The sequence below is a fragment of the Centrocercus urophasianus genome, unplaced genomic scaffold, assembly GCF_019232065.1.
Source record: "Centrocercus urophasianus isolate 14NV4802_14NV808 unplaced genomic scaffold, USGS_Curo_1.0 seq_22, whole genome shotgun sequence".
NCBI classification, from domain to species: domain Eukaryota; kingdom Metazoa; phylum Chordata; class Aves; order Galliformes; family Phasianidae; genus Centrocercus; species Centrocercus urophasianus.
Window position 1 is genome coordinate 30,162 of NW_024884778.1, and position 14,321 is coordinate 44,482.

General features: G+C 42.3%; 1 protein-coding gene and 1 long non-coding RNA gene across 3 annotated transcripts in view; one reads left to right on the forward strand and one right to left on the reverse strand.

The window, feature by feature from the left end:
• FGD5 (FYVE, RhoGEF and PH domain containing 5) overlaps positions 1-14,321 on the forward strand; it is an 88,766-nt gene that overhangs the window by 30,109 nt on the left and 44,336 nt on the right. For both annotated transcript variants that reach the window (XM_042823267.1, XM_042823266.1), the window contains exon 3: positions 6,678-6,807. In XM_042823267.1, the coding sequence (XP_042679201.1) occupies positions 6,678-6,807 (130 nt within the window). The remainder of the gene's footprint in view (positions 1-6,677; positions 6,808-14,321) is intronic.
• LOC122162704 overlaps positions 1-14,321 on the reverse strand; it is an 82,486-nt gene that overhangs the window by 29,623 nt on the left and 38,542 nt on the right. The window lies entirely within an intron of this gene.

A 14,321-nucleotide genomic window follows, 5' to 3' on the forward strand; every position in this document is an offset into this window, starting at 1 on the left:
ACTTATGAACCTTTCTTTAGGATGTATCTCTTGATGTACAGATACATTGAAAGAAACTGCAGGCAACTTGAGGACAACCTGATCCTTACTGGTGCAGAAGACTTACAACACCTAGAGTAAGTGATGGGCTTTAATCTTAAATTTCCACCAACCGGGCTTCTGGTATTTTTTTCTGGTGATTCTAGAGGAATCAAGGCATCACTCGTGTGTGTGGTGCAAAAGTGAGCATACAGCCCAGGGCATTTGCATTGTTATGCCAAAAAAAATGCTTGAACTACTGGCCTTTAGTACAGTGATCATGGCGGATTGTTTGGTGTTTTTTGGCCACTGTTTAATCCGCCAGTTAAGTTTTTAAATCTCGCTAATCCTGACTGAATAACTTCTAAAACCCCAAAAGAACTGGTTTGCTCATTGCTAAGGAATGGAGTAGAATCTGCAAATTTGTTTGAAAGATAGGTGTAGAGAATAGAAGAATGGCAAGCGTTTCTCCAAGAGCTGCACAGTCAAGGTGAAAACATACAGTATATGCCAGCCTGTGAATCATTTCCAATGAGCTCTCACACCTGTTGCGAGTCTCCTCTTGCTCCCTCAATTCCTGTGCACGCACAGTCTGTGCTCAGACCTGTTCCAACCTGTGCCATGGAGTGACCACAGACAGTACAGTCTTGTGCCTTAGCATGATTAACAAAGAGCTTGTGCTGTGATAGCAGCACAAGATAGATAGTTCAGATTCCCCTTCCCTGATGGCTTAATTCTAAAGTCTGCTCAGTCCACAAATCCTTTTCCTTTGGTGTCGGATGTCAACATTACATTTGGAGCAGGATAGCCAAAGTCTGTAGACTCCAGAAAATCATTTTCCAGATGGACCAAGACCTGTTCACAGGGGAAGGTACAAAAGTAGCAGAGTGCATCTATACAGCTTCTCCCTATTCTGTGTCAGCAGCTCTGCTAGTAATAGTGCAACTGGGGCTGAATAAAATGATTTTTGTTGCACTGCCTTCTCATGCACTGATTCAGTCAATTTAAAGTTGACTGTCCCACAAAGCCTCAGGCTGTTAAGAAATGTGTAATCTGCAGGAGCTATATGAGAATACAGAGAAGTCTCAGAATGAAGACCTGAGTGCTGCTGGATTGCCTGGAGAAAGGCAAGACGGGGAGAGCGGCACAAACACACCGTTGCTCATCAAAGGCCAGAGGAAATCCGTAATATTTAGAGATCTGTTTTTAAACAGAAGTGCTGGATTACACGCATCCTATAAATGAAGCCCATTCAAAAATTTTGCAAGTTTGCAAGCAATATTGCAAGTTTTGCTACTGTATAAGCTTTTAATAGCACCATTCATAATGATCACCAGAGCAATATACTGAGGCATTCTTCCTAAATTATGTGTTCTTACAGCAACATAATGCAGTTATTTGTCTTCTGAGAGAGAAAAACTTAATACCATGTCTGCTGGTACAAACAATTACAAATTGCAGAAAGGCTGAGCGAGTAAGGATAGAGACTGGCTGACATGCTAATAAGCCTACTGAGCTTTTCCTGTGTCTGCCTTGCTCTTGCTTTCATTTGTGCTGAGTTAGCTTCAGAGCTCAGAGCCATTCTGCACCACATCCTCTTGCTGCTGCTAGCTCATTCTCTGAAGAATTTTTAATGAGCAAAATGTTGAGTAATTAATATCCCATCTGCAAATTAAGGAAAACAAAAGTGTTGTGCTATTTTGTACTTACATTCCTCTGTACTTGTGGAAGTACAATTTTAGAAACAGGAATAGTGTAAAAAATTAAATAAAAATTTGGCAGCTTATCAAATATTTTCCATTAATAAGCAGAAGCTGTTTTGCATTAGGGTGCTGCAAAATTACAGCCACAAACGGTTGCACTCCCAAATCTGGCTTTTGGTTCAAAAGCATTAAAAAAAACCAAAACAGTTTTTCCCAGTTTGATTTTTTCAGCAAGCATGAATGGTTTTCCTGAATGCTTTAAGATTGTTTTTCATCAGCAGACATTTCAACTTAAAAAAAGCTGTCAACAGTGTGGACGTAAGAAGACAGTGCAATGTGCCTGTTATTTACAGGTGGGATGAGATGAACAGCAGGATCCAAAGAGACAGCTCTGACCAGCAGGTATAAGCAATTTGTCATCACAGTACCCATGGACTAAGAGAAATTATTTATCATTTGTAGAAGAGCTTGGACCTGTTGTCTGTAAAAAATGACCAGCGTTAAATATGAATGGTTGCAAAAGGGATGTTAGTACAGTTTGTAACTGTACTGTTTTATGTGGCCAGAATATCTACAAAACTCCAAAATCAGTTCATTCACACCTCTCCCTCTATCCCTCTTCAGGAGGAAAGTCTAAATCATTCTTCATTTCAAAAATACATCAGGGAATCATGAAAAAGGGACTTCATTATTGCTTAAACGATTAGTAGTTATTATCATTATCCATCCCTTTGAGGAAGCATCACATTTTCAGATTTCATGTCACAGAGGTTCTGAAATAAAAAAATCACAAATACATTGAGTGGGCAAATTTGAAACTGATTCCAGCGTAACAAGTTGGAATTTGAGAATCTTCTGCAAAGTTTGTTTTTTAATTTGCAGACATTTATAAGCAGAAATGGCCACAGCAGTCCAGATAAAACACGGATGCTCAGTCACTGTTACATAATTTTTTTTTATTTTTTCATTTTTGGGGGGAGTTGTGGGAAAGAAGAAAGAAGTGAAAAAGATTATCTTTTCAGCTTTGCCAGGTAGCCTTGATGAGCAGAGATCAGCAGCCAAAATGTCCAAATGGTGTCAGCGGATGCCATCACTGTAAGCACGTGATGCCCCTTGGACAGCCGAGTTTGTCATCAGAGCCTACCCAGTCTACAGAACTGACACTCAGGTCATTGCTTGGAGAGGACAAAGAAGAGCCTCTGTGACATGAGCCTCATAGTAGGCAAACTGTTGCAAAAGAAGAAATCATATCAGCAACAAGTAATTGAAATAGTAGTGTGTTTTTGCTTAGTAGTGAAGATAGTTCACATGTATTCTTGGTGGATTAAATAGGAAAGTGTGTCTCAGCAGCCATAACGTGAAAGATAGTGGGAACAGCAAAAGTCCTGAAGAATACTTTGCCTTTGAGTACGCTGCATTCTAGTGTACAGTATTTTCTTTGATTTATGGTGTCATGCAGTAAGGAGGCCTACCAAGGCTGCAGGCTACTTTATAGGCAGCTTTATTTACTTCTTCATCCTGACACAAGATGAAGTTAATTTTGTCAACCCTTGACATAGCTAATGAGAAAAAGTACCATTCAAGAGGCCGTTGGGGCAGGTCAGAACTTTTTTTTTTATAGTCGGGTTCCAGAATTTAGTGGAATAAGATCTGGCAGAAGCACAAACAACTATGAAGAAACTCAGCATCCACTGCACCTGCAATGGTTTCTGTAGGATCTGTAGCACAGATCAGTTCTTTAGTTACTTGTGACTTCTCCTATGGGCTCTGGGGCACCTAATGCAGAACGTGCCTGCGGACGACAGAATAAACAGACCAGCGTACAAAAGCAGTAGAAGCTGTGTGTTCATCTGGAGTTGGAGAAGCAACTGCAAAACAGGAGTAGCATGCTGTTTGCTGATGACTCATGTTAGGGAGTAAACTACCTGTGCGCTGATATTAAACAAAACACCGAGGCAGTAATTAGATCTGTCACCACTTAGCACAGCTGGCACCCTGTACCATAATTTTGTGTGCGAAAATGTGTCCTGAGAAGCAGCTGTTCTCACCTCTGTCAAAGGCAGATCATGCATTTATTAAGTCATACATTCGATTTCAAACTACAAGTATTGCTCACTTTTAGTTGCTTTACTAACATCTTTTATTCTTCAGCTCTTGGAATGAACAATATGAGAGACTGCACATTGCAAAGGGATTTCCCTTGGCAGGCAGCTACAGTAACTTCTTTTAAGAAGAAAAATTCCACTAGCATTGAGGTATGGAGAATGGACTGGGGTTAGATAAAGCGTAAGGACAAAGCAAAGAGGTCAAAACAACAATTGAGAAGTTTACATGAATTAAAGATAAAAGCAGAACTGAAGAGTTTGAGATGGCTTGAAGCAAAGCCCAGTGAATCAGTGGTGATGCCTTTTTTCTATCTTGCCCCCTGCATGTCCTATTTAAGGTTAATAATATCCACTTTTTAGTGAGGGAAAAGGTTACAAGACGATAATCAGAATATTTCAAATGCTGTACTGAGCCTGAGGATAGAGCTGAATGCAGGGATCGGCTGGAATTAGGAGATCCAGCAAAGAACTGCTCCTTAAAGCAAAACAATTTTATCTAAATTCATCTTCTGTAACAACTCACCTGTCTTCAGTTTCTGCCAAACATACTGCTATTGAAATGAGCAACCCGTGACGGCATGGTGAGGCTTTAATTTCTCACTGCTGGTCAGCGGGGCAGGTTGGCTTTAGAGTCACATGTTTGTTAGAGCCTGGGAGCATGCAAGTCTCCCCCAGATTCAAAAATAAAGCACTGAGCGTCAATAAAAGTGGTGAAATGAGAGGTGGCGCTGATCCACAGTGGCCCCTTTGTTACTGTAGCTAGGCAGTGCTTCGGAAGTGCTGTGTTGCCACCCACGCTGAAAAACTGCAGACACTAATAATAAACAAAAGCAGACAGTGGTGAGGAACAGTGCAGCTGCTGGCAGCTTGCATAAGGTGCTTGCCTCTGCACATGAAGGAAAAGCGGACAGCCAAACCTGCATGGGAAACGCAGGCCACTCTTTGCACTTTGAAAGTTAAGGCAGAAATGTCAGTGGTTTCTGAAAGGAAATCTAAGTCTTGTCAGTGACCTTGAGAGTCTCCTGCTGCCCTCCCACTTGCATTAACTCACTTTTGCCCAGTTACTTGTCTTTCTAGCATTCGCTTTGAGGCACTGGATTTGCTTGCAGCTAGGACCAAAGAAAATTAAAGAAATAAAGCAGAGCTGCAAAGAAAATTAATAGCATGTCAGAGGAAATGAGGACTAAAAGAAATCATATACATTAAATAAGGTGTGCTTGTGCTCCAGATCAGTCTGGTCGGCCAAGCATTTATAGACTCACAGAATCAGAAAATCTGAAATTGAAGAGACCATCAAGGACTATCAAGTCCAAATACTGTCTCCACACAGGACCGCCTAAAAATTAAATCCCAGGTCTGAGAGCACTATCCAACCTGAGCTCCATCAGGTTTGGTTCCCTGACCACTTCCTAGGGGGGCCCATCCCAGTGCCCAACACCAGTGTCTGGTGAAGAGCCTTTTTCTTATATCCAACCTGAGGCTCCCCAGCAGCCTGCTGTAATAGGCACATATGTCAGGTTTTACCTCTCAAGGTAATAGACTTGTCCTGTTGGCTGAATGCTGGAACCTACTCCCGAAACTCTGTAAAAGACAGTGTCTCTGTGGTGAATGCCTGCATACTCCCACAGTGATAACAGGGCTAAAATTGCTAATCTGATGCTTGAATATAAAAACAGAGTAAAGTCCGGTGGTAGTAGATGGGTGTTGTTTCTCTTATGCTTGTCACTCCTTTTACCAGTGCTGCAAAATCAAGCCTTGTGTTGCAGCACCGAGAACAGTACTAACACTGGTAGTAAAAACTGTTACTAAAATGGTTAGTAAATTGCATAGTGCTAATAGATAACTGGATGAAATTCAGAGATTTTAGCATGATTAAATGATAGGAGACATGGCATAGTAAGACACCAAGACATTCACCTGTCTCATACAAAAGACAAGGAATAGGGATAACTTCAACAGAATCTGTGAGCACCTGCACAGTACCAAATTTAGAAGGCTGCCTCCAATCCAGGAGACAAAGGCTTAATCAGATCATGTGTCTGGAATTTGGAGCTATGCATATCAAGATCAGCAACAGAGGACAACTTTTGAACGCAAAAGGCAGTGACTATCTGGAGAACACAGCTTTAGTCATGCTGTGTGGAGAACTTAAATCACTAACAATTTTAATGCCAATTTTTTTTTTTTTTTTTTTTTTTTTTTCCCCCTGAAAGAAAAGCTATGCTGGGAAATCCCTGGCCTGTGATACACCAGATTCTATACTTTTATCACATCACTTTCTCTGGGCTTCTGGAGCTGAATTCAGATTCCCTGGAAACAACTCAAGGATCGTGAGATCTGAATATCTCATGCTGTAATGCCATTATAAATACACTAAATTTCTTATAAATTTCTTATCTTTTTGATCCTCTTTCTCAGAAAATCAATAATTACATTGTTACAATATTTAAATTCCATTTCTAATAAGCACTAAAACGGTAGTGTGATTTTATTCCATCCATTTTGAGTTGTCTAGGGAAGAACAAACCAGTTACGTATGTACCAATTAAGTATGAACCCAGTCAAATTTTTGTTCCAAACTAAGCTGAGGCAGTCATCCTCTAGGGAAACTTGTAAACATAGCAGTGGGAAGGTAACTGAATTTGTACATCTGTCTATTTGCCTAAATGGTTGTTGATCTAGGAAGCAAAAAGTAAAGCTTGAGAAAACTTGCTTTCCAAGCCTGGAAGGTCTGCAGGGATCCCCTGTCCTCTGACTGGTTAGTTCTGGGCAACGCATGGATTTGTTATGTCTGAGCAATAGCAGGTAACGGAATTCTGTTGGTGAGCTAGTCTGTTCTTTCTCTTTATAGTGCCTACACTGAGCCTTATAAGGTATGCCCGGTCTCTGTGATACCTGTGGAGGTCATCACATCAGATGAGGAACAGAAGAGTTCAGAAGATGAGAAGAGCAGCCAAGGCGATCCCAGCCTCATCAGCAAGGTAAAAGTGCCGCACTAGAAACATTTACCTCTATAGCATGTAGCTGAGACAAGGAACTGCAGCACTAAGATAGACAGTGGAGGCAACATCGACAGTAAGAAGGGCCTGTTGTGAAGGTTGGGACAAAGTTCTCTCTCAGCAAAAAAAATCTGACTGCAGTTCTGAGAATTTATAAGCTCATAAATATCAGAATAAATACACAGAATAAAACAATGACAAACGCATTATTGAGACAAGTTATACATTAGCTGGGAGATGGAGCAAACGATTTAACAGGTCTCCGTCATCGCAAAATTCTCTCATCATTGAAAAATACACTCATGATTTGGTTTATTTGACAGATTTCTGATTTCTAGGACTGCTCTTGAACAAATTGTGGAGGAGATCGAGGAAATGTGACCACAGTTTAAGGCCATATCAAGATGTTTTAACCTCCAGTAAGCTGGCTAACAGTTCAGTTATTAAATAAATAGCATCAGGTCACTTTAGGCACAAATTTATCTTTGGTTTCCACAAACATTTTATTCAGTCCTTAAAACCTAATATAACTCTATCAATCACAGAATCACAGGGTTGGAAGGGACCTCAAGGATCATGAATCTCCAATCCCCTGCCACATGCAGGGCCTCCAACCTCCATATTTAATGCAAGACCAGGCTGCCCAGGGCCCCATCCAACCTGGCCTTGAACACCTCCAAGGACGGGGCATCCACAGCCTCTCTGGGCAGCTGTTCCAGCACCTCACCGCTCTCTGGGTAAAGAACTTCCCCCTGATGTCCGACCTAAATCTCCCCTCCCTCAACTTAAAACCATTTCCCCTTGTCCTACACATATCAACCCTTTCAAAGAGTTGACTCCCCTCCCCTCTGTAGGCTCCCTTTAGGTATTGAAAGGCTGCAGTGAGGTCTCTCTTAAGCACAAACACCTGCTGTACAGTCCATTTGGTATTTAATTAATAAACAGGTGTGCTTTTCTGTAGCCTGACAATTCAATTCCAGGAACTGAGGTTGCACAGGAATATGGTAAACCTTCATTTCCTGCACTTCTCTCTGCTACTCATTTTGGCCTGCTCTGTCAGTGTCACCATAGCTATAGAGCTTCCAGACTATAGACGGTTTGTGTCTGGTCATGGGCATGTGTAAGAGCCTGCAGAGATGGCACCTCCAAAACCAAGTCAACGTCAGAGTAAGGGTCTGTTCAGTCAAGGACGAGTGAAGCGATATGTAGACTGATTCTAGGGAGACGCCTTGTCTGAGGGCAGGTTTAAAGAGAAGGGAGCAGAATTCTGTCATTACCAGGGCACCAGCTCTTGAGACTAACAGAGGAACTGCAAGCAGAATGGTAGTGAAACGCAAGTGAGATTGTTGTTGTTGCTTTTATCTCTGAAATAATTTCCTGTTTTCCCTGCATGCTGTATCATTTTTAGATGCACCATGATAATGGGCTTAACCACACTGTCAATGGGTGCTCCCTATACCCTTCCACCAGAGAAGGAGAGGGAGAAGGGGGCAGGGATATACATTAACAGTCTATTTACATATTATGGATATTTGCTTTATTGCTGATAATGCTAACTCTACTGCCAAATGTAAAGAGCCAGCAACACCGGTCACATCTGTGCCTCCTCTGATGTTACTGTCTTCAAGCAAGAGTCTTCAGGTAGCTCCTTTCTTCTAGCTACATTTTAAGGCTAAATATTCTCCCTGGTTGTTTCCCTTTGTTTGTCACTAAGTTCCTACAACTTCCAATTGTCATGATACAGAAGAAGTCCAGAGATAACGCTTTCCCTGCACAGATGGCCAAAGACAAGGGCCTGGAAAGGAAGAGCGATTTTTATGTGGGATTCCTTGAAGAGTGAAAAAAATAAGTCTGATGTGGAGTACAGATCAAAGTTGCAAGCATGGCAGAAAGTCTTTGCATTCATGGTGGGACCACCCAGCATTTCGAGGGATTCACTGGGATAATTTTATGAATGTATCTCCCTTTCTACCACCACATTAACCTCCATCAGGCAAAACAAGGCCTGGGGAAGGACAAACAACACCTGCAGGACATAGCTCCATAGGGAGTTGCGCAGCATGCTCTTCGTGGTGGTGTGAAGGCTTTCTGAGAAAACTCATGGAGATGAAGCACAAGTTTTGGGTTATGTGGAAATGGGAGAGACAGAAAAACAGCTGCAATTTAAGAATGAAATCCTCAAGAGTCTTGCAGAAGAGCCATATGGATGGTTCTGTAACAACATTAGAACACGTTGCCTTGGACTGAACTTCAAGAGCTTTTTCCATCACACTGTTTGACCCGGACTGTACGTCACATGGGTGCTAAAGGCTCACAGATCAAACAAAGCAACAGGATTAAACATAGCCCCAAGAGCAAATGGAAAGCATTTAGAGTGAGATCAACAACTTTCACCACTGTATAATCAATGAACATTAAGATGTTGTAATTATGAAATAAACAAGAGAGGTAGGCAAAACAGACTATGATAACAAAAGAGAATAAATGGAAGGCTTACCCCAATCCTGGGCTCACTCACAAAACTCCAGCAGAGATCCTTCCCTACTGGCAGCCAGCTCTTAAATAGGTCTAGGAGGGGTGCAGCCAGACTCCCCCCTTCCTGCAGCACGGCTGCATTGCCTTCACCTGTGCTCCTCTGGCTGGCTCAGTGCTCGCCGCAGGTGATCAATCAGAGGTTCAGGCCGTGACCCAGCAGTTCCATACACACCACAGTGAAAAGAGTCTGATTATTCCTAGACTGGGTGCCCTTGGAAGAAGAAAGCACTGACTGGGTAAATGGGATGCTAGGAATGTTGTAGTAGCATCAGCTATTTTAAGAACTCTATTATAGTTAGAATTTACATATAACTAAGCCCTATATTAAGCCAATAGGCAAAGGAACAATTAAAATGCTTTCCTAAATGTGTTTATAAACACAGCAGGGAATTTAACCTGAGGAACTGAAGGGATTTTCAGAAGAATTGTAAGAAAAGAGCATGATTAATCTACGTGTATCTCTAAAAGCTACAGTCTATCAGGTACTCGGGAAATAACACAAATTGTAGGGCAAGTAAATAAAGCCATAGATGGAACATAAAAGACATTTCTTTGATGCAGAATACAGATCTGCCTGCCTACTAACTTTATGGGAAATTCAAACTCTCTAGTTTCAGCCTAAAACCAGCAGTATGTTACAGGAATTCTGCCCTGCTGGCAAAATGGGCAAGTCTCTAGTGAGGTGGATAACGTAACCAGAGTAAAAGGACATAAAAGAAAGTGAATTCAGACCAGATATGGCTGCGTTTTATGTCAATGAAAAGACAAAGCATTTCAGCTTGTCATTTAGGTCTTATTATATCAAAATCTAGCCAGACTGGAGAGGTGCATGTCACCATTATTTGGTGGTGTACCGGGGGAAACAAAGGATAACTTAACACAAAAACAGCAAGCTACGGCAGGGGAGATTCAGGCTGGACATGAGGAAGTATTACTTTTCAGAAAGGGTGGTCAGGCACTGGAATGGATGCCCAGAGAGGTGGTGGAATCACCGACCCTGGGGGTGTTCAAGGAAAGGCTGGATGTTGTGTTGAGGGACATGGTTTAGTAGGAGCTATTGGGAATAGGTGAACGGTTGGACTGGGTGATCTTTTAGGTCTTTTCCAACCTTGGTGATTCTATGATATGATTCTGTGAAAAACAGTTTGCCATGCTGAGCTTCTGAGAAGGCAGAGCTACCTTCTCTACTGGAGGTAGAGATGTTCCACTCTTCTCCCAGGTACAAAAACAAAAGGCAGCGTCCAAAAAAAGGAGTTCTGCAACCCAGTATAGAGCATGGAGGGTGCCTGTACACACACCAACAGAGGTAACACTAACTTCAGCCACAAAGATGTCATTACAAGGAGGGGAGCTACTGTCTCATGGGAGCCGTACGCAAAACTGCCTTTGCTGCTCCTCATCCATTTTCACTGGGTAGGCTTGGTTTCCAAGCTTCATTAATCATTCAGTTTTGCAAATCTTTAACCTTCACATACATAACCCAAATATGTGTTGGAATTGACAGATTCACGTTGCTTTGAGGAAGCGCCAAACTTAGACGCCTTTCAAGGGACAGTTCTTGATTTACAGAATTACACAGAATCCCCAGGAGAGCTGCAGTCCAGCACTTCAAGAAAGGAGCCTGGGAGAAAAAGGATGTTATTCACTTATTCGCAGACCCAGCCTGAAGAAGTCACTTGTTCTTGTAATGCCTCAGTTTACTGTTGGCACCACAGTGACATCACTGTGAACTGCTACTACAGTTCATAATAATGACAAAAGGGGCATTAAGAAGTCACTCAGCTCTGAGGCTGAAGTTCGCACACTGCTGTAAGCCTCTCATAGTGACAGCAGCACTCTTGTGCTGTGTACTGTCCACCTACAATGCACTTAACCTAAACATAAGGAGTCTGTGGAACAGCACACACACCACAACAATGCACAAAGGCATGTAGTTTGTCCATATTAACATGGCAAGCCTGCAATGCATGTAGGAAGGGAGCTGCTGATTCAGTGTCTTAGCTAGTTACCCTGCAGCACTTTGATCCTCCTGTTCTGCTTTTAAGCTATACAATCCTATTCCAGGCATGGAGGCAGATTTGTTCCCAGTCTCATGATTAGTAGGCTGGACCAGGACACCAGACACCAGTCTGGTTCTTATCATAGTCCTACAAGCAGCTAGGCTAGCTGAACTGAAAGCAGGTACTGGGCTCAGAGAGGAATGACTGTCACCATCACCACAGTACCATTTCAGCAAAGTTTGGCCAGTGAAGGCCCATTTCAGATGCCCTGGCATTGCTCAGAGCAAGTCTGGAGTGTATACACGACTCACTGGGAAATCCTCATCCCTACAGTCAAAGAATCCCTACCACAAGAGAAGCTGATGTGCCACAAGTGCACGCTTCACTGCTTGCCCCTTCTCCCAAAACACTTCTGTCAGGAGGTACAAAAAGGACATGAAACCCAAAGTTGTTCATTTGAACTGCCTAGGACTATGTTCACATGTGTATTGTGTTGAGATCTACAAGCTTTTAGGTTTTTATGGTATTGTTCTAAGCAAAAGATTTCTGGTGGTGTGCTTCATTATACATTGGGAAACAGACTGTTGGAGGAGAAACTGAGCAAGCTGGGAGATATTTCTAGGTCTTAACATCTGTAAACTTAATATCCATTTGGAACAGGGCTGTACATTATCCTCTGGAGATGTAATTGTGCAGCATCATCTCTGCCTTGCAAGTTACATTGATCAGCTGAGCTACAGCAGCTATACAACCTGATTTTGTATTTGCTACATTCCTGGCACCAGCCTGTTTTTCAGAGTAGAGATGAAAGATTATGTTATGCACTGCAATTGTATACTGTATATTCCTAGCATTTTGCTGAGTGCTTGGATTTGCAGAGGATGAGATGATGAGGCTGTGACACAAGACTGAGTGAGGTAGAAAGCCAGGGTCTCCACATGGCTGTATGGTCTCCCTCTGCTAAGCAGAGGCATGCAGAAAGGCCTATAGTGCAGCCTCTGAAATGGGAATTGTGAAGGACCAGCACCGCAGAGTTGAGTGCAGGGAGTAAAGGCTACTGAAAAGCTGGCAGCTTGGTCATGTTATAATAATCACCTGGACTTTGTGTTAGAAACTTTATGGTTGAGGGATGTGCACCACCTCTATTCCCTGTTCCCAGAAATCAGTCTCCATGCACTGTTGTCAATCTCAGAGTTCATTTCCTAGATAAACAAACAGCAGTTAATTAACACAAGACAGGCAGTGCCTCAAGACACTGTCTCCAACTTGTCTTAGACAACTGTGCTTGTGACACTGGGGTCCCTGTGTTTTGTCTCTTAGCTAAGACGTATAAATCACAAGAGGAATTACAAAGCATGGCAATACATATATGCAAAAGCAGAATGGGCCTGGACCACTGGAGAAATGTACTCTGCTCCTTCGCAGTGTGGAGCCTGGCTCGTGCACAGGGGATGCACTGAGCAGCTTGCACTGGTGAAACACTTTCATTTGCTCTGCTATGTTTGCATAGAGGAAATGAGAGAGAAAACTCAGTGTTTCTGGTATGTTCCTCTAGCAGTGGGGACAGCGACGAGGGGCACTCTGTGATCTTCAAGAGATGCTCACAATCTGGAGGAAAAGGACAATGAAATCCTTCCAGCAGGAGCAAAAAAGCATTGTCTTTCTAGCTCATTTTGTTAAATGGAGTGGTGCTGTAGAGTTTGTTAAATAGAGGGAGTGCTGTTCTCAAAAAGCAATTCAAAGAATCTCTTTGCTCTCAAAGCCAGAAGGAATACAACACTAGGGGACATAAACTTAGACTTCTGATGCTAAAGAAGAGATGCATCAGATCAGATTCTCTAAGAGAATGAACAGTTCACCATTTCCTTTGCCTCTTTTAGTCTTCAGTTGTTTCCTAGTAAAAGTACAGAAATAAGCTAAACATGCAAAAATAAGGTTACAGAGATCGGCAGGGGACCTCCAGGTCCATCTGACTCAACGCCTGTTCAATCAGGGACACTCAGAACATGTTGCACAGTCTCATATCCAGGCAGCTTCTGAAAATATCCAAGGAGGGAGACTCCATTTCCTCTCTGGTCAGCTTGTGCCAGTGCGATGTCATTTGCTCAGGCAGAACTGCTTCCTGCTGTTTAGACAGAACTTCTTGTTTTCCGGTTTGTGCCCACTGCCTCTTGTCCTGGCAAAGGGCACTGCTAAAAAGAGTGACTGTGTTTATTTTCTATACATGAAGCCTCATTCATCCAACCCATCATCAGTAGTGTTCTAGGACTTTTTCCCTCATATGCACTTTGATAACAACATAATCATCCTTGAGGTCCATCACCTCCAGAGTGAAAACCACAGAGGAGGAAGCCAGGGGTCCTTAGTCGCCTCACAAAAGGAGAAGCATTTCCTCTGCTTACATGTGTAGTCGTTGCAGCATACTTTGATTGGCCCTTTGTTCTTCTGAAATGGGCAGAGATGAATTTGCTTGTTTTTTGAGCATCAGGTTTGAATTCCTTGCTTTTGTAATCAATACCTAAGGTTATTAAAACAAAAAGAATCTTAAAAATATGATTTCTCTTCCATCACATATTCCTCTGTTAATTTATGGATATTGGGTGGTGTAATCATATTGATTGTTTCAGTTGACCTCGCACGCGGGTTTCTTATGTTCCAAGTATCCACATGGCTGTACTTAAGCTTCTAACATTTCAAGGAGTGTTTCATTTTTTTCCTCACGATGCTTTCAGTTCACTGTAGGCAGAATGAACCAGAAACTTTGGGAGGGAAGAGAACAGAATGGCACATCTAACAGCTCAAACACTACATTATCATGTGTCCAAAGGGACACCTGCATCCAAAGGGACTGCTAATGGGGAAAAGGGACAGAGAGGAGAAAGTCTATATTTATGTTCCACTGGCTTAGACATTTTTACTGCTCAAATCTGCTTTTACAGTGTAAATCTTAATTGTTTGTCT